General features: G+C 45.1%; 1 protein-coding gene across 2 annotated transcripts in view; it reads left to right on the forward strand.

Annotated features, from left to right (window-relative positions):
• The window catches only part of EXD1 (exonuclease 3'-5' domain containing 1), a 995,593-nt gene that overhangs the window by 175,740 nt on the left and 794,937 nt on the right, over positions 1-24,916 (forward strand). For both annotated transcript variants that reach the window (XM_086937165.1, XM_086937166.1), the window contains exon 4: positions 15,126-15,192. In XM_086937165.1, the coding sequence (XP_086793291.1) occupies positions 15,126-15,192 (67 nt within the window). The remainder of the gene's footprint in view (positions 1-15,125; positions 15,193-24,916) is intronic.

Raw genomic sequence — 24,916 nt, forward strand, 5'->3', positions numbered from 1 at the left:
CAAACCCCCCTAAAACCTTGCCAACATCATTATGAACGAGCCTTCATCGGACCCTGAGCCCTAGACTCAGCGGGAACCCTACCAACCTAAACCCAAAAACACTAGTATATCGCACTGAACCCTTAACCCTAGATATGCTTTGTCTGACTGTGTTAAAGAGCCTAGGTATGCTACATCAGGATGCTTCACTCATGGTGCCTGCCTTGACCGTCTGCACGGCCCTGCCGCAAGCATGGGCCAAAAATCCGTTCCGCTCAAGAATTTGTGAATTTTCGGTAATTTCGCGAAAAACCGAAAAACAGCAAATTTCTCAAACATAACGGATGTTTGGCCCAAGCTTGAGGCAGGGCCATGCAGACGGTCCAGGCAGGCACCACTGAGTGAAGAAACCTGATGTAGCATACCTAGGCTCTTTGTCAGACAGACAAAGCATATCTAATTGTATGCAGCAAGCCACATAGCCCAAATTTTACATGAACTGCTGTCTGGAGTGGAGTGGACTCTGCCTGGCATAACGACAACAGTACACTGCCTCGCCCTCAACGACTACAACCACTAATAGACAGACAAGTAGTTCTGCTGTAGTAGTTGTTGTAGACTGGTTTACCTGTTTGTTACTCATGAATTGGCCATAGTTCTTCCGTAAACCGATGCTGATGATCCATCCATCCCAGTGAGTGACTGCAAAGAAAAAAGATATATATATAATCAATCATCATGGTATATTGGTAAGTGAGTCCACTCCAAGGACATTTTGCATATTGGAAAATGCAACATAGTTGCCCCTGAAGTACAATTTGAATTAAACATGGTAAAAAAAAGAGTAGTAGACATGAGTTACAATTACTGTGTAAAAGATTAAATAATAACTAAGACGAGACATGATTCATTTCATGCACAAAAAACTAACAGCAATTTGTTTCATCAGAGCCAGACAGCCATTGCTGTCCACTGCATGCTATCTTCTCATTATTCATTACCTGTTCTACTTTTTGTCCGCATCTTCTTTGGAAAATGAGGGCCCACAGGGCAGCCTCTCCTGTCAATTTCAGAAGTAACTCTGTCAGCAATCAGCAAGCATGTAGTCAGTCAGTAATTTCAGTCCCATTTGAGGGGACTCTTCTACGAAGACAAAGTTTCTTTATTCTTGGTAATCCATCTGCCTTAAGGGAAATGGATAGGGGGAGTCTGTTATGTTATGTTATATGGTCTCTTTTATAGCGCACGGCTACTCCGAGGAGTGTCCCGGCGCTTTGGCAAAGAGAACTGAAAAAAAGAGTACACAACACAGCAACTCACAAAGGGCCGAAAGAATATTATTGAGAGGAAAGCCAGGTCTTCAACTCCTTTCTGAAAGAGAGCAAAGTGTTGGCTTTTCTTGGGGAAACGGGAAGCTCATTCCAGCACCGAGGTGCCAGGTATCGAAAGGAGCGACCTCCAGTACATGCGCGTCTGATGGGGGGAACAATGGCTTTGGCCAACAAGGCCGACCGTAGAGTCCTCCTAGGCGCGTAGAAGGCCATGAGCTTTCCGATGTATTTAGGGCCAATCGAATGAAGGGCCTTAAAAGCAAGGGTCAAAACCTTAAAAGTAATTCTATTAGAGACAGGAAGCCAGTGCAGTCTCTTGAGCAACTCCGAGGCTTTTGCCCTGCGCTGAATATCAAAGATGGCTCTTGCAGCAGAATTCTGCACGATCTGCAGACGTGCTAGAAGATATTTGGGCAGACCGAGGTAGAGGGCATTCGCGTAGTCTGGAGGAGGAGGATAGAAGAGCATGATTGAGTTGTGAACCTCAGGAATGCAGACTGCGGCACCTTCAAATCAATAAGGAAAATAAGATGAAGACCGTGCTGCTGATGGACTTGTTGTGATTAGGTGTTTTGAGTTTTGTTGTGGTAAAATTTGCAAAACAAAAAGACACACAGGAATAAAAGTGAATAAGGACAAAAAAAAGGAAGTTATTTTCAGGCCTCGGTGTCTGGGAAGTAGAGCTCGTCCTAAAACTCTATGAATTGAGACGGGAGTAGGTCAGCTAACAGAGAACAACTTCCGTCACCCAAGTCTGTGTCCTCTTCTTCCTGCGTGCATTCACGTATTTTGTAATCTGGTGGTATGAAGTGCTGATTCATCTTGATCAGTGTTAACCTCTCCACATTTTTGGGCGAGAGGCGGGTCCTTTTTGAAGTTACAATGGCACCAGCAGCAATCAATCAATCAATCAATCACGGCATTTGTAAAGCGCGCTACTCACCCGGTAGGGTGAGTAGCGCAGCACTGAAAACACTTTCAAAAGACACGCTTGCGAGTGGGTAAGACAAATAATTTAGAGCCAGGTTGGTGACCACTGGCCATAGATGCCTTTTCCTATACCAATACAGCGATGGGTTCTGATTAACAAAGACCTCTGTTGGGTCATCCAGATAGGCCTGCACCATCGACTCAAGGTTCTCCCGAGTTGCTCCACTTAGCGTACCATATGTGGCCTTTGCAGCACTGGAATGAGCACACCCTTGATCAGTTAGCCAATCCGCTGATAATATTATGGCTGGGCCTGGTGCCTGGTGCAGGTGAGGATGATGATACGATTGCTGGTGTCGTTAATGGCTGTGAGGGAAAGTGACTCCATTCGGCCACAGATTCAGAAGTGGAACTTGACGCCGGATGGCCTGCTGATTCAGTTGCACTTCTGCTGGTTCCTTCAATTTTCTGCCGATCTTTTTCGAACCAAGTAGCTGACACAGTTAGCCAATGTTTGTACTTTAAAACATCTGCTTCATCAAAAGGAATGAATGCTTTGTTGGCCACTGCCTTTTTGTACTGTGGATCCAGAATAGTGGCACAAATGTAATGTTGTTGTGTATGTATGTTTTGAAGCCTTTCATTGGCAACTAGGCGGCTTAATAACCTCTCCGCCAACTGATATGCGTCTTGCTTTTCAGCATCATCTCGGAACGTTGAAGACACCGCCTTTAGTTGGTGCTCTAGCATGCGCAACAATGGGATAGCTTTGCCCAAAGAACAGTCCTCCCTGCTGACTTCACGCGTGAAGACCTCAAAAGGACCAAGCATGTCTGTCAGGCTTGCAACTAGCTTCCATTCCTCCAACTCTAGCCTCATGTCTTTCATAGTAGAACCCAGATTATAGACATACTCATTTATTACCCCCCACTGCTCAGACAGACGCTCAAGCATGTAAAAAGAGTTCCAACGTGTTGCCACCTCCTGGATGAGTCCTTTGACTGGCAGTCTACGTTCATGTTGAATGCTCCTCAGCTCTTTCCTGGCCTTAAAAGAATGGCTGAAATGTGTGCAGATTCTTCGGCAGGTGGTCAGTAACTTGTTGAGTGTGGTTTTTTTTTTCAAGAAATCTTGCACAACAATGTTAATACTGTGCGCCAAACATGGCACTCTGAAATAGTCACCTAGCTGCATGGCCTTAACTATATTGCTGCATTATCCGTGGAAACATAACCAATCATGCGATTTCTTGGAGGCAGCCATTCACTGACCTTCCTATCAAACTCCTCCAAAAGGTTAGGTGCAGCATGAGTTTTCTCCATGGCAAACATCGCTATTGTTGCATGTTTCCGAGCAGCTTGAAAAACTGTGTCCGTGTCAACACCTACTTTTGACTTGTCTTTAACCCCTGCAAAAGAGACCCAGTGTGCAGTGATGCACATGTGATCAAGGGCTTGGCAACTGGTCCACGTGTCTGTTGTCGGGTGGATAGTGTGAGCAGCACTCTTCTGCAAAGCTGCCCCAATCACCTCCAGCACATCTTGATTTAGTGCTGGAACCGCAACTCTGGCAAAATAGGACCGGCAAGGAACCTTCCATTTAGGGCAGACTGTTGCCACAAATTCTAGAAAACCCACCCCTTCCACGAAAGAAAAAGGGAGAAGGTCCAGCGCGAACATTTTAACCAGCTTTGTGTTATACAGACGTGCCGTTGGGTGGTTGCGTTCAAATGGCGCCTCCGACCAAAACATTCTACTAATGGTGGGCTGGACCATTTTACGTGATGATGATGACTTCTTCAAACCAGTTAGGCCCAGTGATGTACTTTTTCCTATTGGTATCTCTCCCAGACTCTTAGTGTGCCTCATACATGTTGCAGGGGTAGAGAGTGTGGGCAATATCACTGCAGTTCTGCTGCCAGGGGTACTGGGTGTACCAGAAAAAATGTCTATTGCTTCTTCACTTCCCACCTGCACGATCAGCCCCTCGTCATCATCAGATGCAATATCAATGGATACATTTGGGTTTGTTTTTCTTTTGGCCTCCTGGATCTTACTTGGGTGCGCCTCCCACTCGATAGTGTGGTGTTTTTTGAGATGACCTCTCTGGCCTCCGGTACCATAGTTGGTACCAAGCTTACCCCGACTAACTAATGTTTTACAAATCTAAAAAACAACCATGTTTTCTGCCTTTTGGCTCACAGTAAAGAAGTCCCAAACTGGGGACTGGAGATGTCTGCTGGTGCTGGAGGTGCTACTTTTGAGTTTCAATGCCAGATGAAGTGGAGGATGGGCGTGGCTGAATTAGTTTCTGTTGTTCACTTGCCACACCACTACTTGAGGTAATGGAGGTCGAGCTGGATGGAGGTCCCTGCCGGCCCTTCTGACTAAAAAATATGGAAGCTGTAGGTCGTGTTGGTGTTGTAGTTAACTGCGTTGGTTGTGGTAACAGTGCCACGCCGCCCACATCCCGCTCAGCAGCCATTCAGGATAGGGTGAAAATGTCGGTCTGCTGCATGCCCGCTGGGGCTGGAGTGACGACTGTGATAACTGGGTCGTCGTCAGACTGTTCCTCAGCCGCAGAAAACACCACTTCTTGTTCGTCGTCATCACCCATAAGTGGAAGCCCTGCGGGAACCTTCTTTTTAGGCTTAGCTACCTTTGTCGACTCATGGCGTGCCTCTCTCTGAGTGCATTGGTGGGTTCCAATCAAGATCAAGGTCATCAGAATGAAGGGTGCTTGAAGAAGAACTTGGAGTAGCAGTAGTATCCCTCCTTGACCTTTTTCTTGCTGGGGATCTGGAAGACAATGGATCATAATCGGGAGGAGTGGCTTCCTCGGATGATACCTCAGTTTGAATATCAATTTCCTGATGTGCCCCTACTTCTGGAGGAACAAGCGTTGTAGTGATGAGCCAACATCACTGCTCGATGGTGATTGAGAAAGTAAAGTGGCTGCCTCAGCAGCGCTCATGGTCTTGGACCTCACTTGGCGTGGTGGCACTGAGCCCAATGAAGCGAATGTGCTGCTTCCAGCTTGGTCCACGGCGGACCCTGCTGCTGCCGGCGTAGTTTTTTTTAACCAAAAAAGGTGTCGGTGGGCCCACTAGTCTCCTTGGTAGGTGGTGCCTCTTGCTTCTTCTGCTCCTTCTTACTGGCAGTGGCACTGGCAACATTTTTTGCTGAGGCGCTACGGCCACCTTTCTTTGGGCCAATCTTCAGATGTCAGAACAGCAGGCCACAGTTGCACGAGTTGCAGAGTTGTCTTGTCTGTGGCCACACGTGATATCACGTGGCGTTGTGCTGCACACACTGCTGCAGGACTTCTTCCTGGCACTGGTGGTTCTCTTGTGCACCTAAAAGCAATGAAAGCCAGAGGAACATCAGTTAACCACCCCAAAAACACACACAAAAATCACCACAATCCAATGCCATCCGTGCCCTCAATGATGTTTAAATTCAAGACGCCCCACAGAAAGACTTGGTCCAAGCACCACTCAGTATCCCTGGGCCTAATGGAAGAAAGCAAGGCAAACTGGGTGCAGTCCTGAGCACACTGCCTAGCTTCAAAATGGCCCTTTGACCCCCAGCCACATTGCCAGGCCCTGCCTGGACCAAGCCTCAAAATGGCCCCCACCCACATGGCCAGGCCCCAACACCACCCCAAAAATTCAAAAAACACAAAAATCCCCACAATCCAATGCCATCCATGCCCTCAATGATGTCTAAATTAAAGACACCCCACAGAAAGACTTTGTCCATGCACCACTCACTACCCCTGGGCCTACTGGCTAGTGAGGCTTTACAGGCACCCCAAAATGTAACAAAAAAACTACATATAACAGTGAGCTAAAATCCATGACATAAATGAGAATTAAGTTAAAAGAAATCACAGAAACAGTTTTATCATGCACCCATGACTAACCCTGGGTCTACTGGATACTGTGGCTACCCACAATATATATTTTTTTAAAGTTGTGAAAAAAGTTTTAGAACTGTAGTTGCAGCAACTGCAATGCCCCAAACAAACAACACCAACTTACTTGTAAAATCTCAAGTCCAAAAGTGATCCAAACTCCAAAGTCCAAAAAATCCTCAAATCCAAATATCCAGCAGCAGCCACAAAAAGTAATCCTTCCAGCTCCAAATCCAAATCAAAAGTGACATGGACAAAGCACTCGGAGGAGCCTGCTGGACAGGAACAGGAAGTTGGAGACTCTGGGGCACTAACCCCCCCCCCCCCCCCCCCACCAAAAATGGACTCCTTGCACCAAAAAGTGCATCCAAATGTCAATCTGAGAAGTTATTCTGATCAAAATCATCATTTTCAGAAGGTTTATGCTGCCTGCGGTGGATCTCTTGTACAGAATTGCAATTTTTGCAATTTCGGGAAAGCGAGCTGTTCAAATCTCCCGCCGGAAGTCAGCTGCGCGCCGCATCTACGTGTTCGGCATCGTTTACTCCCGCGAAGCGTAATCGCAGGCCCTTATGACGTACTCACGTTCTCAAACTCTCGTTGTGCAAGGTTGCGAGCGGCGATCGAAAAACTCTTGCGCGATAACGCAGCAAGTTCCAAAATGGCGCAGCACACGCAAACCGGGAGAAAAACAACTTGGCGGACTCACGGTAATTCAACGCAGAGTGCGCAAAATTGTATTTTTCAAGCGTGACGACCAAGCAAAAAAATCCGCATCTTGTGAATTTGCGGATTTTTGGGCAAATTCGCGTAGATCGCGAATTTGCCAAAAATCCGCAAATTTTGCGAACGAAACTGATTTTACGCTTACTCTTACTATTGATGCAAAAACTATTTTGCTTTTCGTGGACCAACCCTGCTCGGGACGTGGAGGTGCAAAGGGCTGTTCTTCCTCTGAAATTGGTTGACCAACCTGGTACATTGTAAAGTAGTGAAAGGGAGTACAATGCAACTGATGATGATAAAAAGGAGCAAGTGTTTCTGGTGTCTGTCTGAGCCTCACTGGTAGACTCCTATTGTTCATCAACATTGGCGCTCTTGGGCACCGGCGGTTGACCTTTTCGATACTAACTCTTGAAGAAATCCCACGTCGCACAGGATAATGTACCCCCCCCCCCCCCCCCCCCCCCCCTGCGGGGGAACATGTTCAATCTATGTCAAAACAATGCACCAATCTTGCCTCTCCCTAACTACCGTTGGTACTGTAGACAAAGTACACCATAGCTTGCGCAGTCCATCTCTGCTAATCTGACTTTTCCTTTGGTGCTCTGTTCCTCCTTCGGAGCGCAAATTGTACCTAGCTACTCCAGGCACAAAAGGGTCGGTAAAAAGGGGCGCAGATGCAGAAGGGCCAGTGGAGAAGAGGCTCTTGAATCCCATTAATCTCCGGGGGCATTGCTGCATTTAGTACCTAGTTGTTCTCAGCCTCGGTTTTGGGCCATATGAGCATAGCATCCGAAAAGGGGGACACACCGTGGGGCTTGCTCACACTCCGAATCCCCTATTCCATCATGGACCCACTGATCATGGGGTCAAGGGCAGGGACACTCTGGGGCAGTGCTGACTATGAATCCAGTACTTACGGCCGGTTACCTTCACTGCTGTGCGGTTGGCAAGGAGCACCTGACTAGTCTCTTCCACCTCTGCTCCAAGCTGTTTTTCCTCTGGAAGTTCCGGATGAAGATGAAGTCACCAGGCCGAATATCATGTCCTGACCCCTTGGGTACTGGCGGGAGAGAATCCTGGATCCGTTGGTGACTAGAACGCAGACTTTTAGTTAACTCGTACAGATACTCCTCTAACAGAGAATCTTCCATTTCTGAAAAACTACGAGGACACGGGACGCCCCAGACGTTTTCCGGGCACCCGAGCACAACCTTGTAGGGTGACAGTCCAATTCTAGAATGCGCTGTGATTCGTCTGGACAAAAGGGCTCATGGTAAAACATCTGGCCACTGCAACCCAGTGCTTTCCTGAATCTTTTCCAATTTCAGTTTGAGAGTACAGTTGTACTGCTCAACCAAATCTGCGGACTGGGGGTGGTTTGCGGCATGAAACGTCTGTCTGGTATGTAGTCCCTCACAAACTAACTGAATTACTTTAGCTTTAAAGTGACTTCCATTATCACTCCAAATCAAACCGGGCCAGCTGAAGCAAGGAAAGAACTCCTTCAAGAGTACTTTTGCAGTTGCTATGGCTGTGTTTTGTGGGATAGGCCTCAACCCATTTACTAAATGCACAAACAACTACTAACACATTTCAAATTATTGATTCTATCCATCTCTATATTATCTATCTGGAGAACCTCAAAAGGGAAAGTGGGAGGTGCAATATTACCAGCTGGCGGAGGGGTACCTTTTCCAGGATTGTGCATCATGCACACCGTACAATATTTGACCAAGTGAGCAGCAGTCTTTGGGATATTATTATTTTGCCATACAGGATCTAGCAGCTTGCATATACCTTTAGCACTGATATGAGCTGACCCATGCGCCTTGTTGACTACGGGAAGAACATATGCATCTGTAACATCCATCTCTGTCTCCCTGACTTACCAGTCCCAACACCCGTCCTTGTGCGGCGTTTTCCTGCCATACTGCTAAATCCTCATTTGTTGTCTCCTGTATCTCTGTCATTTTCCAGCGTATCCTTAAACATAAGACCTCAGGCACCTACCTAGCGGGACCCTCTACAAGCATCCTTTTCATCTTTGCTCGGGCTGTCTCCTTTATCTCTCTGATCTGCAAAGATGTTTCCTTTCGGTCGGTAATTGTTTGTGGGCGCTGCACTTTATTATTGCTAATTTCTTGGGGCGTGTCAAAGCCGACAAAAGCCTATGTATAAGAGGGCCATGTTGTATTTTCATCCCATGGGAAGTGAGAAGCCCTCTCTCTGCCAGAGCCGTCCAAAATTATTGTTGACTTCAAAGGCATACTGGCTGTCAGTATAGATATTCACAGCCTGTCCCTCACTCAACTAACAGGCTCGAATAAGGGCAACAAGGTCTGCAGCTTGGCCCAACTGATAGGGAAGATGTGACGTTTCAACTACTGTGCACAGTGTTGTAATTGCGTATGCAGCATTTGTGGTGCCATCTGGTAATTTCGAACAGGAGCCATCGACCTATAATACCCCTTGAGGGCCAGATAAGGGTACATCAGTAAAATCTACCCATCTCTTCCTCGGTCAGGAAAATGCAATCATGTATCTCAATTTCCTCATTCTCAGAAGCGATGGGCAGTAACATAGCTGGGTTCAGAGTGGCACATCTTTTAATCGTGAAATGTGGGGCAAAGAGAGTTGGCTCCTAACCTGTTAGACGTGCACTGGTAAGGTGCCGTGTCTTTGTCTTATTCAAAAGTGTATTCACAGCATTGGGACACTATGACTGTGAGGTCAGTTTCAAGTACGAGCCCAGCTGATTGCCTTATAGAGACGGCCACTGACACGAACGATCTTAGCGAGCTCGGGAGGGCTCTTACGACAGGGTCAAGAAGAGCAGAAAAATAAGCACACAGCTGTTGTTTTCCTCCAAAGGCCTGTGTTAAGACAGAAAGAGCACAACCAGCCATCTTGTGTACGTACAACACTAACGGCTTTGCATAATCCGGCGTACCGAGTGCAGGCGCAGAGCAAAGCGCAACTTTTAATTGCTCAGAAGAAGGCTAACATTCAGGTGTCCAAGGCAAGGGTTCATGCACATCTTTAGTGGTTAGTGCGAGCAGAGGTTTTGTTAATAATGAATAATTAGGGATCCATTGACAATAGGTAGTAATGCCAATAGAAGAGCGCACACCCCTTTGAGTTTGAAGGTTAGGCATTTTAACAATGGTATTGATGCTCTAAGGGGTCAATCTGCGACCCTCCTTTGACAGTAGGTGACCTGTTGACAATATTGAAATTTGGAAAAGGACACTTTTATGTCCGTGATTTGCCAAATACAATACAATTTAACCGTACTGTCTTAGCAACCCTTTTCAGTGTTAGAAGCGAGGAGAATTTCTCTACATGTTGGAGCAATACATTACCTAAGGGAAGCACAAGAGAGTCCAATTGGGCATTTAAAGCTTGCCTATATATACTTGGGCTGTTAGTATAGGCCTGAGGAGCTCGACAGAATCTAAAGCTTCCTCCAGCTATGGTAAAACCGAACAAATACCTACTATCTGGATCAATCTGAATACTGAAGAAGGCATTTTTTAGATCAAGGACAAGGAGAATTTAGCAGTGGGAGGAATTATCGTCAAAAGGACAGTAATGTTCGGGACCACCGGGAACTGAGGAACTACAATTTTGTTAGTTTCGCGCAAGTCCATCACAAAACGATCTGGATGGTCATCAGAGGAACCGAAAGGTGCCCTTTTAAGAATGGGAATAGGGCTATTACACACATTAGCAGTCGTCTCTGCAACAACTCCTGACTTAATAAGATTCTGTATAATCTGCACAGGGCTCGCGCACCTGCTTGCTGTATTTTGTACTGGGGAATGCGAGGCAAAATAGCATTGTCTTTAACCCCTTCGGTGCTCACGACTGCCCCTGGCCGTCCGAATCCTGCCCACTCGTTAATTCTCCCGCACAGTACCACAAAGTACCAAAGCAAGGGGTTAATTTTAATGGAAACTGGGGGAAGTCTGTAATAGTCTGACATCAGTGTCACACGTTGCCCACAACATAGGTGGCACATCCTTGAACTTAACGGGGAGTTGCGCATCTTTGGACAGACACTGCTTAGTGTGGACCACATTCGACCCATCGGACCCATCGTCATATAAACACCTTCTGGGGAACAGTAAATGGTTGCATTCAACTTCTTTAGTAAATCTAAGCCCATCAGATTTTCTTCGCAATGAGAGGTCAACAGAAATGGTGAATTAACAGTAAAAGGGTCTTCAGTCAGGCCCATGGGTATTAGCGCGGTCTATGAATTGCTCAAATAAAATAAATTATGGCCAGACAGAGATGCCCCGGGGACCAGTGAACGAGAAATAGAGCTATTCATTGCACCTCTATCCACCAAAAATTCCTTAGCTGAGCCATGCAAATTTGCAGTAACATAAGGACCGCGCTGATCTACAGGTATTGAACTGCTCCCGCACCATGTCCCTGGCTGTCCTAGCTGTGAGACAGTCCTGTCACCTCATCCAGGTCGTAGTCATCGTGATAATACTGTCCGCCCCTATTGTCATCAAAATTGTTACTATCTGTACAATACTGTGAGGCGACAGCATGCTGAGCTCTGTCCTGTCTACCAAGTCCTCAACCCAGTGTACGAGAACCTCCTCCTCCAAGGGCTGTGACTTTCTGCATCAACACCCGACGCTTGCTATGCCAATGTCCCTCCTCCTTACACTATGCACACTGATTCGGCCCTACTGGCATAGTATTCCGGCTAGTATGCGGAAGTTGCCGGGCCTTACCACCCCGTCCTCTACCATTCCCTTGAGAAGCCTTCTGCAACAACACCTTCGTCTTCAATTCCTTATGCATTTTCTCCACCTTCTCTTTCTCCTCATTTTCTCTGTGCTAATAATACTGTGCCATACTCAATATTACTGAAGGGGAGGAGGTAGTCCAAGTGCTCTCTGAAGCCTATAACTGAGTTGCGATCTCCGGAAGCAGGTTCGTGACAAATCTGTTAACGAACGATCGGACACCTCCTTCCATCGACCAATCATGTTTGCTAAATCCCACAACACACCTACAAACGGAGTGAAAAAATCATACACACTCTTCTTTCTTCTGACGACTTGGCGTTAACTTGTCCCAATCTACCCTTGTTGGTGGAATAAGAGAATGCATAGGCGTAATAATTCGGCCAGGCAAAGCTGGTATCTCTGCCTTAGGCTTCTCACCAGGCTTCCTCTCCTGGTCCCATGTTTTAATCTGATCCCAGGTACCACCCAATTCCACAACATGGTCCTGTGTGTGCACCTGTCTCCAAATATCAACGGGCACCAGTAAACCAAAGACCATCTCAATATACGCAAGCGTTTTCAATGTCAAAGCGGCTTCAGTCAATTCCTTATAATATGCAGTTGGGTTTTTCCTAGGGTCGGGGAACTGAGTCTTAAGGGACAAAACCTCACTTCCATTGTTTTTGGAATCGCTCCGCTACCCATAGTCTAGTGACCACGTAATGCTGATCCCGTAGCTCTGCTATTTCAGGGTGATATATGTGGTGGACTTTCCTCAAAAAGGGCCGGAGGCGCGGTGGCCAAAGCAGCCTGATCGATAGCAGAAGAAACAGACACAGCAGAGACTGAAGGAACGGATGGCTGGGGCATGGTGGGGTATATTCTCTGCGGGGCATATGGGGATGGGGGTCAAGTAACAATTCCTCCACAAATGTATCCTTTTCTTCTCAGGTAACATAAGACTTGTCACACTGTAATTGACATTTTGAATCAGTACACTCTATTCCTTTTTCTATATTCTCTCCATCATGCGCTGCAGCTTTTTGAGTCAATGTCTGCATTCGCCCCTCCGGGCCTCTTTCTCTGATTTCATTCGATTTTTTTAGCCTCCTTTGCCATGTTCTGAGGGTGTCAAACATCAACTGCCTACTCCTTTACGCAAACTATTTTTCTTGTAGAAAATTATTTTTCTGTTCATCAAAAGTGCCCTTCATTGGCCACTGCAACTCTGCATTGTCCCTCGTGTATTTGTGCCATAACGTACTAAAAATAATAGGGGCAAGGCCATGTTTTACGTGCGTGTTGAAATTCAGAGTGCCTCTGGAGGTGCTGGCTGACTTTCTTCCAATTCAGTATCAGTGGAACAAAACAGTTTACTCAAACAAGGCATTTTCTGTCTTTACCAAAGTCGATCCTCAGTCATCAAATATAAATCAAAGTGGTACCATGTTCATAAAGAACTTAAACAAATTCAAGCGCTTGTTCAAAGACGGTCCTCAGACAAATGGCGCCAGTACCACAAAGGACCAAAGCAAACCCACCAGGTGAACACAGGTCAAACAAGTTTATTCTCCACTGCCGACTCTTCGGACCAAACAGTCAGATCCAAGGATTTCGCTGTTCAGGGCTCCAGTATGGATGATCGCTGGGCTAGGCACTGCCCTGTCAGACAGATTGGGCAGCTGCTGAATACCAGACTCTCTCATACAGATTCCAATCTGCCCTCCGACCCGACTTGGCCCAGACCTCCTTGCCCTTCTACATGCAAGGATGGGTCACCAGATGAGGTCCCTTTTCGGGTGCCAACTGAATTTAGGGTCACTCGCGTCACTCGCACCACCTCTGAGCATACAAATGAAGAGTTGGTCAGACAGTAGAGAATACAAACCAAAAGTATTTATTAGAGATACACTCTGGTTCAGTCCGATCTGACCAGCCTCCTTGGATTGCTGCAGAGGGACTGACTTCTGCCAACATAGTAACACATAATGCACATTTTCAGAACCACTAAAGACACTCCCAGACTGGAATTCTCCAGTTGGTAGCTAATGAACAAAGGAAATACAGAAGGATGAGCTGCAACCCTGGGACCGGGTACGTTATCTCAGAGTCAAGGCTGCTCTGCCTCTGCCCGCCGCTCTAAGAGTGGCAGCAGGCCTATCTAGTGAGAAAGGTGTGTGATGACAAAACAGTCTATTCATTAGTACAGCAAAGCTCAACCTTGGAGAAATAAAAAAAATATCAAAGCTGCTTTCTGTTGAGGGAGACTGAATGGCAGAAGTTAGTTTGGATCATGGCTCAAAATGGCGGCTGAATACAAAATGGTGCAGCGAATACTGACCTAAATCATACAATGCACAATGAATTCGACTGAAAGTATTTTTATTCCAACAAAATACTTAAAGTGTTTAAGCCCCAGCAGGGGATAGGGGGGATGGAAAAGCAACCCAGTTGGCCTGGTGAGACGACTTTGGGTGCAACCGTACAGTAATGAATGGAAAAAAACGTATGCGTTAGTAAAGGGGTCTCTGGCAATGCAAGATCTAAGCTGATCCATTTCAACTACCTCCTCTAAACGTATTTTAAGCCCTTCAAACTGCATCTTATAAATATTGGTCTCCTCGGCGTGCCCACACTGCGTGCAGGAGGGGCTGTGTTTGTTCATTTGGTATGGAATTTTGACAGGATGTTTTCGTATTAACCTGATATTACAAAACCTGATATCTCGTAGAGACGAAAGGGTAGTTGAGGACCTGAAGGCCTGGAGGGGACATATTGCACACTTTTGAGGAGTCAGTAAATGGAGGAGAGGTTGATGGGGATTTTGGGAGTGAGTTGGTTGTTAGAGCGTCTCAAGCAGTGAGGAGCAGGTATATCCATGGTCACTAGAAAAGATCTGCCTCCACACAGATGGAATTTAGTGAAATGACTTACATGATCTTAATCCAAGAAACCCTGGGAGTGCTAGGTGATGAGCAAGAAAGATATAACTGCAATGAATTGCTGCCTTGAACTGGAGAGTTGAACCTTTATACCGTTCTTTATTTTTCTGTTATTATACAAGGATGTACTGTACCGTTGTTTGTACATTGGTGAATTGCATAAATAAAGCTCAAAATGATCCTTAGACTGAAAATAAACTACATTTTAGAACCTCTAGCTTGTGTGATTGGAAAATTTGTACCACGGTGTAAAGTGTAGAATTGGAGACTCTGGGTAGACTAGTACTGTTGTGCTATTTAAAAGACCACTTTTGTCAGCCAATTAACAGTAGTTAAAAGGGTGAAATTAACTAATATATTTGTTTCATATTCAACTTAATAAGAGTTGTCACTTGAATTTAAGTAGAATGAACACTGAACTTAGTTGCTGTGGTTTACGATGAGTCTCTATTTTGTAAATTGGCCTTTTAGATATTATTAGATATTTTAGCTTTTATTGAGAGATTTTTTAAACTGGAGTCGCGCTGTAAGCAACTTTGTTTCTTTTGCAGTGGAAATTGTGACGGAGGGAGAAGAAGGTTCTCTTGGTGAGACCAGTGGTGTGCAGTCAAAGAATGGGTAAATAGTGACCATATTTAACAAATTTTAAATAAAAATTGTTTTTCATTTTCAGCTAGCATCTCTTCCTTCTTAGTTTTCTGTAAGGTAATTATCTCAGCTTCTTCACTTTATAAAACTCTTAAGCATGAACAACAGGAAGCTTTTGGGTTAATCTATTGCATATCTGTGAGTTGTTAAGCCAAAATAGTTGGGAAGGTAAATCTGTACCTTCCCTATCATGTGGCCCCATCTCAACAAGCATAATTTAAGCTTGTCTGAGTCATTTTGGCAAGATATCTGGGATAACTCTATGCCAGAAACCTTTAAAATTAGCCATATCACATACAATTAAGCCGATCTTTAGGGTTGAACAATTTGGGAAGTCTTCATCTGTCTCTGGAGTCAGCTGATGTAGGACGGCCAACATTAGGTCTGTAAATTGAAAGATATTACATTTGACCGTTTTTGTAAGGTGGTCATCTGGCCAAAGGTATTGCAGAATGCAATCCTGCTTATTCCTTCTGGTCAGTGTCCCTGCCTACACACCAACATTCTACACTCTATGTTCAGTTCTTCAGTCCTGCTCCTTCTACCCATTCCTCCTACTACCCTGTTTGCCTTCTTGCTTAACATTTGCTTTAGCTTTTCTCCGTCTATTTTGCTTTATTCGTATCACTCTATAGTGTGTTCATGGTCCAGCCCCCTCATCATGATCTTCCCTTTTTTACTCTTTAGACTCCATCTTATATTGATAGATTTACCTCTGAATGTATCCTTTTTAGGTCTTGCCTGAGCCAATGCGCTTGCGCATTGCTGGCGAGATTATAGTAGCGGAAAAGAACAGTCTACCAAAATGGCGGATTATACACGGTTCATGTGAGACAGGCGCGTGCACAAACCAGCCACGTCTCACCACCATTTGTCTGTGCCTCGCATCAGACTTCAAAGGCTGCCACCCCCCTGCCCCCGCATCAGACTTCAAAGGAATGCGCTCCCACTCCCACACCCCCCCCACCACAGCAATGCCGACCGCTTGTTTTGCTGGTGTGCTTGCATCTTCCTTCCTTGTTTTTATCATACCCTTTCTCAGTTTAAACTACTGTCTAGATAAACTGGGGAAATTGAAAAGCACACATATAAACAGAGCCTGCAGTTTGCTCTAATGTCCCTTGACAGCTGAATCGGGAATGTTGTTGTTTGACAAATAGGCTGTCTATGTTTAACATGGCTTCATGCTGTTGCCCAGGGCCGTGAAATATCACACACATTTAACACTTCCTCCAGGCAGTCATTCAGAAGTGTCAGCTCAGTGTGCTTGACACCCAGGTCTTTCCCTCAGCCATCATTGCTAATGACGGCTTAGTATTTCACAAACGCACAAACGCCATTAACAGGGGATGCCTCCTTGCTCAAGACACAAGCTAAAAGCAAACACCACCGAGGTAGCATCAGCCCGGTCAAGAACTCCTTTATAGGTCGGCGTGTGAATTTAAATAAGAGTTTTCTCAATCTCATCAGAAATCGTGCATTACTTAGAATAATAAAGGAATTTCGGGCAATTACATTTTCACAATTCGCTTTTCACAGCAAAACTCTCCACAGGAATTTTAAAGTATGTCCATTATGTTTCGTTTAAAAAAAAAAAAAAAACTTTAATTTGCCACAACGTTTTATTTTGTGTTGGGTAAATGCAGTTCCAAAAATCCTTTCATTCATTCATTAATTTAATCTTTATTTAAATACGCTGTATCATAAATGTTACAATAAATCACAGGTTTTACAAGGAGGCTTTACATCCTTGCACAGTCATGGGTGGATATAAATTCTGGCATTTCTAATCATAAGGGGGAGGAGTCAATCGTGATATAAAACATGTATAAATAATTTAAAAAGACACAATAAAATCATTATCTTAAAAAGACATCAATTTTTAACAGTCTTAATTAATTTATAAGTCTGTTGGATCTAGAATGAATTTCAAAGTTTTTCACCAGCTTTTTTCCTGAGGAAATACACTGCTAGCAGAAACCTGCTGATGACAAATACAAAGACCTGGCGCGTATCTGTTTTTAAGATTCTTTCTGCTACTCTGCACAATCGCACACCAATATTTATACAGAGGGGTTTGATCCATCTTTTCGTGCATTTGTAATTACTTTCTTTGTTCCACTTTGCTAAGCAGCTTTTTAACATTAGTACTCTGTATCTAAACTTTAGATATAATGTTTTAGCCAAAGGTGGATTTACTTAATTTAAAAAAGTTTCAAAATTTGGGCCTGCTTTGAACGAGAGAAATTCTTTAGTCAAATAACCCTTTGTTATATCATTGGTTCTATGATCGTCCATTTAAACCCAAAAAGTTACTTTTAAAATCTTCGTTGACCTTGGCATTAATGCAGATGGATTACTCAAAGTGTGATAATCCAACCCTCGCTAACCATGTTCTAGTAGGTTTGAACCATGTGATGCAGTTGGAGGTATCTAGATCTTTTATCTCCACTAGAGCCTCTCTATAATATAGGAGCTCTGGTGTTGTCCAAATTCTAACCCAGAACATTAAGGGTCTAAGTATAGCATGATGATCTGTACGCTTCATGTTGAGATCCAGTATCAGCGGAATTGTGGGAGTGCGTACCGGTACCTTTAGGAGGGCTCTATAAAATATATTCTCTTTCACCTAAAACGTCTTTTTACAGGACGGGCCCCACAATTATGCCCCATATAACGCTGCCGATTGTGCTTTAGCCCGGAACACCTCGAGTGCAGGAAGCACCACTTTATTGTGGCTGTTTCCATGTCTCTTTAATATCGGACGAGTGTTCTGTATTAGTAGCAGCTTACTCTTTTCAATTTGTGATTTCCACTGCATTTTTTAATCAAGTGAAATGCCCAGGTAACTAAAATTTTGGACATATTCCAGTTTTTGATTATTCAAGACCAAGTTTTCCCTAAACTAGCTGTGAGGATTTATTGCCATCTATTTTGTCTTGCCGGTGTTTATCTCTAATCCTTTTTTGCTGCAATAGGATTGGAAAGTATTGAGCAAAAATTGTAGGCCTTTAGAATTTTGCGATATTAGGATGGTATCATCTGCGAATAGTAGGGCTGGAAGTTTATCACCCCCCAATTTCGGCGCATCATTTCTACAATTACTTAAAAAGGAAGGAATGTCGTTAACAAATAAGGAAAACAAGGTTGGTGCCAGGACTCAACCTTGGCGAACTCCCCTTTTTATTGGGATTGATCTATTCAGTTCGCCACCTGGGCCCCACCTCACCTTTGCAAAGTTATTGTGGTGCTTTCCATAACAGATGCCTGGGGATGAGATCAAATGCGGCTCTTAGATCAACGAATGCTACATACAAATGGCCCTTTCTTAAATTAACGTATTTCCAGCACATATAGTAAAACCTAAATACTTGGTCTATGGTGCTAGTTTAAGTTCTAAATCCTGCCTGGAATTTAGTAAGAACCTCTTTCATCGATCCAAACATTAATTCGATTTTAAATATGCCTGGCATACATTTTTTGTAAAATGTCTATTAGACTAATCGGGCGATAGTTTGCCGGATCGCTCCTATCTCCCTTTTTAAAAAAACTGATAATTTCTGCCCCCTTCCACGTGTCCGGTATATCCGCTCCAGCAGCTATGAAGTTGCACAAATAGTTAAGATACGGCCCCCAGACACCTAGGTCATTCTTATATAAGTGTCCAGGAATCGTGTCTAATCCTGGGGCTTTACCAATTTTAACAGAATTAATAGCCATAATTGTTTCCTGGAGGCTAAATTCTAAAATACATTCGCACAAGTTAATTAATATCAGATAATCTCCCCTGGTACCAGTCTCCGGGGCTGCATATAACTTTGTAAAGTGGTCTATCCATGTCATTTCATCCAAATAGACTTCTCTAGAGCCCATTTCTTTCCTATTCCCATTAGCCACTATTTTTTAAAATGCCATGGAGTCCCTAATGTTTGCTGCATCCAACATATCTGACCAGATTGCTTCGTCCCAAACTGTTTTAGCATTTTCTAGTACCTTCTTATAACTTTTTTGTGCTTCCTTAACCATAAAACTATTCTTGTTTTTAATGGTAGTTATTAATTCTCTTTTAGCATTACAACATGGTTTGTCATACCAAGGTTTCCGCATCGGCTTTTGATTTCCTTTCTCTGTATTTGCTTTAATTTTCTTGGTTACTAGGGGAACTATTTCCCTAAAGAATCCCTTATGTGATTCTAAAAATGTGTCCCCATCAATTACCACTTCAGGAAATGTGTAAATACAAAAAGTGCTAGGAAAGATGCTGTAAATATTTGCCAATTTTACATCATTTTCCAGTGTATATGCCCATTTAACTGCACGACGGTTATTACTCATTATTACATTGTCAGTGCTCGCTAATGGGACAATGTTGCAATCCAATAAACTGGGTATTAAATCACCATTTAGTGTTAATTCAAGCGGCCGATGGTCACTCTCTACTCTAGACTTAACCTTGAGGTCAATCGCATATTGCCATAAGTCAAAAGATAATATACGTAGTCTATTTTACTTTGGGTACTGTTTCTACAGAATGTGGGAACCATCGGTATGTCCAAGGGGAGACGACCATTGCATGATCTTAGGCCATGGGTCATCATTAAGCTCATTATTTGCAGTGCTAATGTCGTACATCGGACCTGTTTTAAACTGAATAGTGCAGGAATCTCGTTTACCAAATCTTCATCTTCGTGTATAGCCTCTAGCCCCTTTATTGGCTTGTAGTACAATTAAAATCTCCTCCTATAATTATACCTGTGCCTAATTTCACTCTATTTAAAACTGAGTCCAATTGATCAAATGTAAATGACTCCTTTGATGCCAGGCCTGGCCGGTTATAAATATTATATATGTGCAGTACCCTATTATCATTGGTCACTATTTTTATACCAAGGATGTCTGGGGAGTCCGTCTCTATTTGTTTGATGCTTCCATTAAGGGTGACTTTTGTCCAAATGGCTACGCCACCAGACGGCCTTCCTCTCTTTGACGGGACTGCAGCTAATAAAAAACTTTTAAACCCCACTCTATGCAGAATCTTGGTTGCCCAGGTTTTCTGTAGTAGACAAATATCACCTTTTTTCGATGAATTCGTTCCACCCTGGATCTCTGGTATTCTTCCTCAATCCCGCAATATTCCAAGAAATTATTTTTAGACCAGGACTGGCATTTTGATTGACATGTTAGGCTATCAGCGCTAGGATTTAAAACCATAATGCTTGAAGGCAATGCCTCATCACGATTCTTGCCACCCCTCTCATCTCCCCTTCCTAAATTACCTAAATTCATGGTGAGCTCTGCGTCTAACCTTTCTTCTTCCCTAATTGGGCTATTCAGTACAGTAGGTTGGTGCAGTCAATCCACTGCTTCGAGCTGAGATAACTCTTGGAATCTATTGGGAGTTACAGTGGGGTACAAAATGTTGTATGTTTTTGCGGCTATATTGTGGTGGATTTTGTAAAAATATCCTAGTGGAAGTGCATAGATATTTGTGTTACCTATGGATGTTTCTTCGTGAGCTCTCAACCAGGAACGAACTAGGTGTGGGGGTCTGAAGTTTACGACTATACAGTCTCCCTGTATGTCTTTTGGAGAGTTCCCCACCGACCCTACCCTGCACACCATTAAAATCTCATTTGCCTTATTCATATTAAGCTTTTTATATTTGGATAACCAGTCCATAACTTTGTTCTTTAAATTGTTCCAGGATTCCTTTTGGTCCCTTTTTAATACAGGAACACCTGCTAATAGTAGAACATATGGACATGTAGCAGAGGGGAGATCCAAACTATCTGTATTGGGAATCAGATCTGTCCCTTTGGGGCTATATTGTACTTCCCTGCGATGATTGTGCACTGGTCCTGTCGTTGCATTATCAGGAGCAGAAGAGGCCTCTTACCTTGCAAGGATAGACCATTAGATTCTTTATTATTTCTTAGGCAGACTCTATCTGGACTTCTTCCGCCCATTTTCGGAGAGTATTCCGATATTCCTTCAACTTCAGTGGGGTCTCTACACTTCTTCAATGATGTTTTTAAGTTAGTTATTAAATTTCCCCCTTCTGCAATTATTCCTCTCCCATCACCTATACTTTTCCCTAGGTGAAGTACAGCTGCATTTAATTGGGCAATTTCAGTATTCAAGTCCCTTAATTTAGTATCCATTGATCTACTTATTTGGTTATGAACAGAAGTTAGGGTTGTTTTATTATCTGCCACAGTTTGTTCAAGACCTTCTGTTATCTCTTTGTCCCTTCCTGATCCATTATTTTCAATATCATCGGTTTATATCCCTATTGATCTGGATCTGTGGCTTATAACTTCGGTTTCCTTTACCTGAGAGTTACAACCCCCCCCCCCCTTTCCCTCCTGTTTTCCTTTTCTTTTGACAAGATTTCTTCCCCCTCATTAGTTTTTCGCTTTATTCCTCATTATGTGATGCCATTAGTCCCACTACCTTTTGTGCTCGTAGTCTACTCGAAATTCCAGGGCTCGCCCTAGGATTCTCATCAACTGGTCCGATTGAAGCATTAGAATGAACTAATAAAATGCTATCATTCTCTTATTGATTAGCTAGACTAGTTGTAGGGCACATAATAATCAGTGGGAGCTGTTCCCTATTTGCTGCATACGTGGGAAGTTTGGAAGGGTCTAACGATAATCTTCTCTGAGCTATTTCAATTTCACGTGACAGTACATGTTCAGCTCTCGTTATGAAGTCATCTAATGTCCCAGCTGTTCCCTTCCTTTTGCTCGTAGTCAAATTATACATAAGCCAATTATAGCACTAACTCAAGCAATAAGGAAGATGAACAATATAAGTGTGAAAATAAACAAAGTCAATATTGTCCGGGAATGCAGGGGTGTCCTAGAAGTTTTATACAAATAAGTTTTGTAACAGTACCTTCTCTCAAGTTACCCCCAAGAGAATGGGCCCGGCCCGACCTCCTCCGGCCTCTGACAGCCTAAGACGGTCCCCCCTTGTCCTGGGCAACCCGCGCGCGATCCCGCGACGCGGGGGCAAATCTCGAATTTAAGGCGCCTCAGGGCGCAGAAATGGCGGTGGCGGCTTCAGCCGCAAAGGAGCCTGGGATTAGTAGTCCCCCTTCCTCCTCTCAGCGGCCGCGAGATATGAAACGGTGGCGGAGGGAGGGGGAACTAAGGAAACCAGCTTGGGAGCAGGAAAACAGGGTGAGTTATTTTGCAAGTCCCCTCTAGAGTCCAAAGAGCGCCCGCTCCACCGGGTCACAGCTCGAATTTAAGGCGCCTCCGGGCGCAGAATTGGCAGTGGCGGCTTCAGCCGCAGAGGAGCCTGGGATTAGTAGTCCCCCTTCCTCCTCTCAGCGGCCGCGAGATGTAAAACAGCGGCGGCGGGAGGGGGAACCAAGGAAACCAGCGTCAGAGCAGGAAAACAGGGTGAGTTATTTTGCAAGTCCCCTCTAGTGTTCAAGGAGCGCCCGCTCCACCGGGGCAAAGCTTGAATTTAAGGCGCCTCCGGGTGCAGAAATGGCGGTGGCGGCTTCATCCGCAAAGGAGCCTGGGATTAGTAGTCCCCCTTCCTCCTCTCAGCGGCCGCGAGATGTAAAACCGCGGCGGCGGGAGGGGGAACCAAGGAAACCAGCGTCAGAGCAGGAAAACAGGGTGAGTTATTTTGCAAGTCCCCTCCAGTGTTCAAGGAGCGCCCGCTCCACCGGGGCAAAGCTTGAATTTAAGGCGTCTCCGGGTGCAGAAATGGCGGTGGCGGCTTCATCCGCAAAGAAGCCTGGGGTTAGTAGTCCCCCTTCCTCCTCTCAGCGGCTGCGAGATATAAAACCGCGGCGGCGGGAGGGAGAACCAACGAAACCAGCGTCGGAGCAGGAAAACAGGGTGAGTTATTTTGCAAGTCCCCTCTAGTGTCCAAGGAGCGCCTTTCCCTAGAACATAAATTAAGCTACGGCGTTTTATTTACAAGCGCAAATAATGACATTTTATCTGAATTTCGGCCATATTATGCTCTGATCAGTGGTTGATGAACTAATTATCGATAACAAAACTTAGTATGCACAAGCCTTTTAGATACACCAGTGCTTACTCATGTTAGGCACAATATTTCTGTGTCCTTTTTAACCCCTTCACTGCAGCGGTAATTCGTCCGCAGTGCTAGGGGGGAGGGGGTGACGAGTGGCACTCCCATGCTGGTGACGGAACCACTTCGTCACCAGCCTCGGGCGCACTGTGCTTGTGACGGAGCGGTTCCGTCACGGCCCCGCCCGCTCAATGGAACGCTCCGCGCAGGCACGCAATCGGCGGCGTGCCGAGCGGGCCGTGACGGAACCGCTCCGTCACCAGCACAGCGCGACCAAGGCTGGTGACGGAGCAGTTCAGTCACCAGCATGGGAGGGGTTAAATTGTGAATTCTCGCAAAAGAGACCGCGTGATTTGCATGATTGACACAAACTCCTATCCAATCACTTTACATTTTACTGCTGGCACTTTTGCATCTGACGTGGGTTTATAAGAACTTGCTTTATCCTTTAGCTTAATGTGAAGAGTGCCGTGTGTGCTAAATTGAAAGGTTTTTTTGCATTAATTTAGAACTGCTTCTGGCTGTATTTGACTATTTTAAGTTCAAACGTCTAGTACATTAAAACAAGAGTTTGAAATCTAGATAGATCTAAAGTGATTCGATCAATGCTTTGAAGGTGTGTGGTCTCTCCTGGTGACATCAGCTGTGGCTAGGCACTCATTGGGAGTAAGACTGACTGCACCTGAGCACACACTATTCAAGATCAATCCCATGTGCTAGCACAACACAAAGGAATATGGAGCAGGAAAGTAACTGCTTTTGAGCCATACTCTTTCTCTACCCTGGCCCTGCCTTTTACTTTTGAATATTTTTATGAGACTTGATGACGTAATGTCTTGGTACAAGACTGGAGTAGATTTCTGTCTGAAGGCTGAGGGTGCAAATCTGCAAAATCATGTCATAAGGCCTTGAATTCAAGAGTGATGTCTTAAGTAAAATACATTCGAGAAATGCGTCTGCTATCCAAGTTCCCCACCTTGTGCTTAATATTAATTTTTAGGCACTGCTGCACGCCTAACACTGCTGCACACTGCTACTCACACTGCTGCATGCTGAACGCCTCACCCTCCTGCACGCCTCACCCTGCTGCACGCCTCACCCTGCTGCACGCCTCACCCTGCTGCACGCCTCACCCTGCTGCACGCCTCACCCTGCTGCACGCCGCACACTGCTGCACGCCTCGCACTGCTGCAAGCCACACACTGCTGTACACTGCTGCATTACTCACACTGCTGCACGCCTGACCCTGCTGCACACCTGACCCTACTGCACGCCTCACCCTGCTGCACGCCTCACCCAGCTGCACGCCTCACCCAGCTGCACGCCTCACCCAGCTGCACGCCTCACCCTGCTGCACGCCACACACTGCTGCACGCTGTTGCATGCCTCGCACTGCTGCATGCCTCGCACTGCTGCATGCCTCGCACTGCTGCACGCCTCGCACTGCTGCACGCCTCACAACACCACCACATCACTCTAGGACACCACCACATCACTCTGGGACACCACCACATCACGTCCCACATCACTCTGGGACACCACCACATCACTCTGGGACACCACCACATCACTCTGGGACACCACCACATCACTCTGGGACACCACCACATCACTCTGGGACACCACCACATCA

The sequence above is a fragment of the Lissotriton vulgaris genome, chromosome 9 (assembly GCF_964263255.1).
Source record: "Lissotriton vulgaris chromosome 9, aLisVul1.2, whole genome shotgun sequence".
Lineage (NCBI taxonomy): Eukaryota > Metazoa > Chordata > Amphibia > Caudata > Salamandridae > Lissotriton > Lissotriton vulgaris.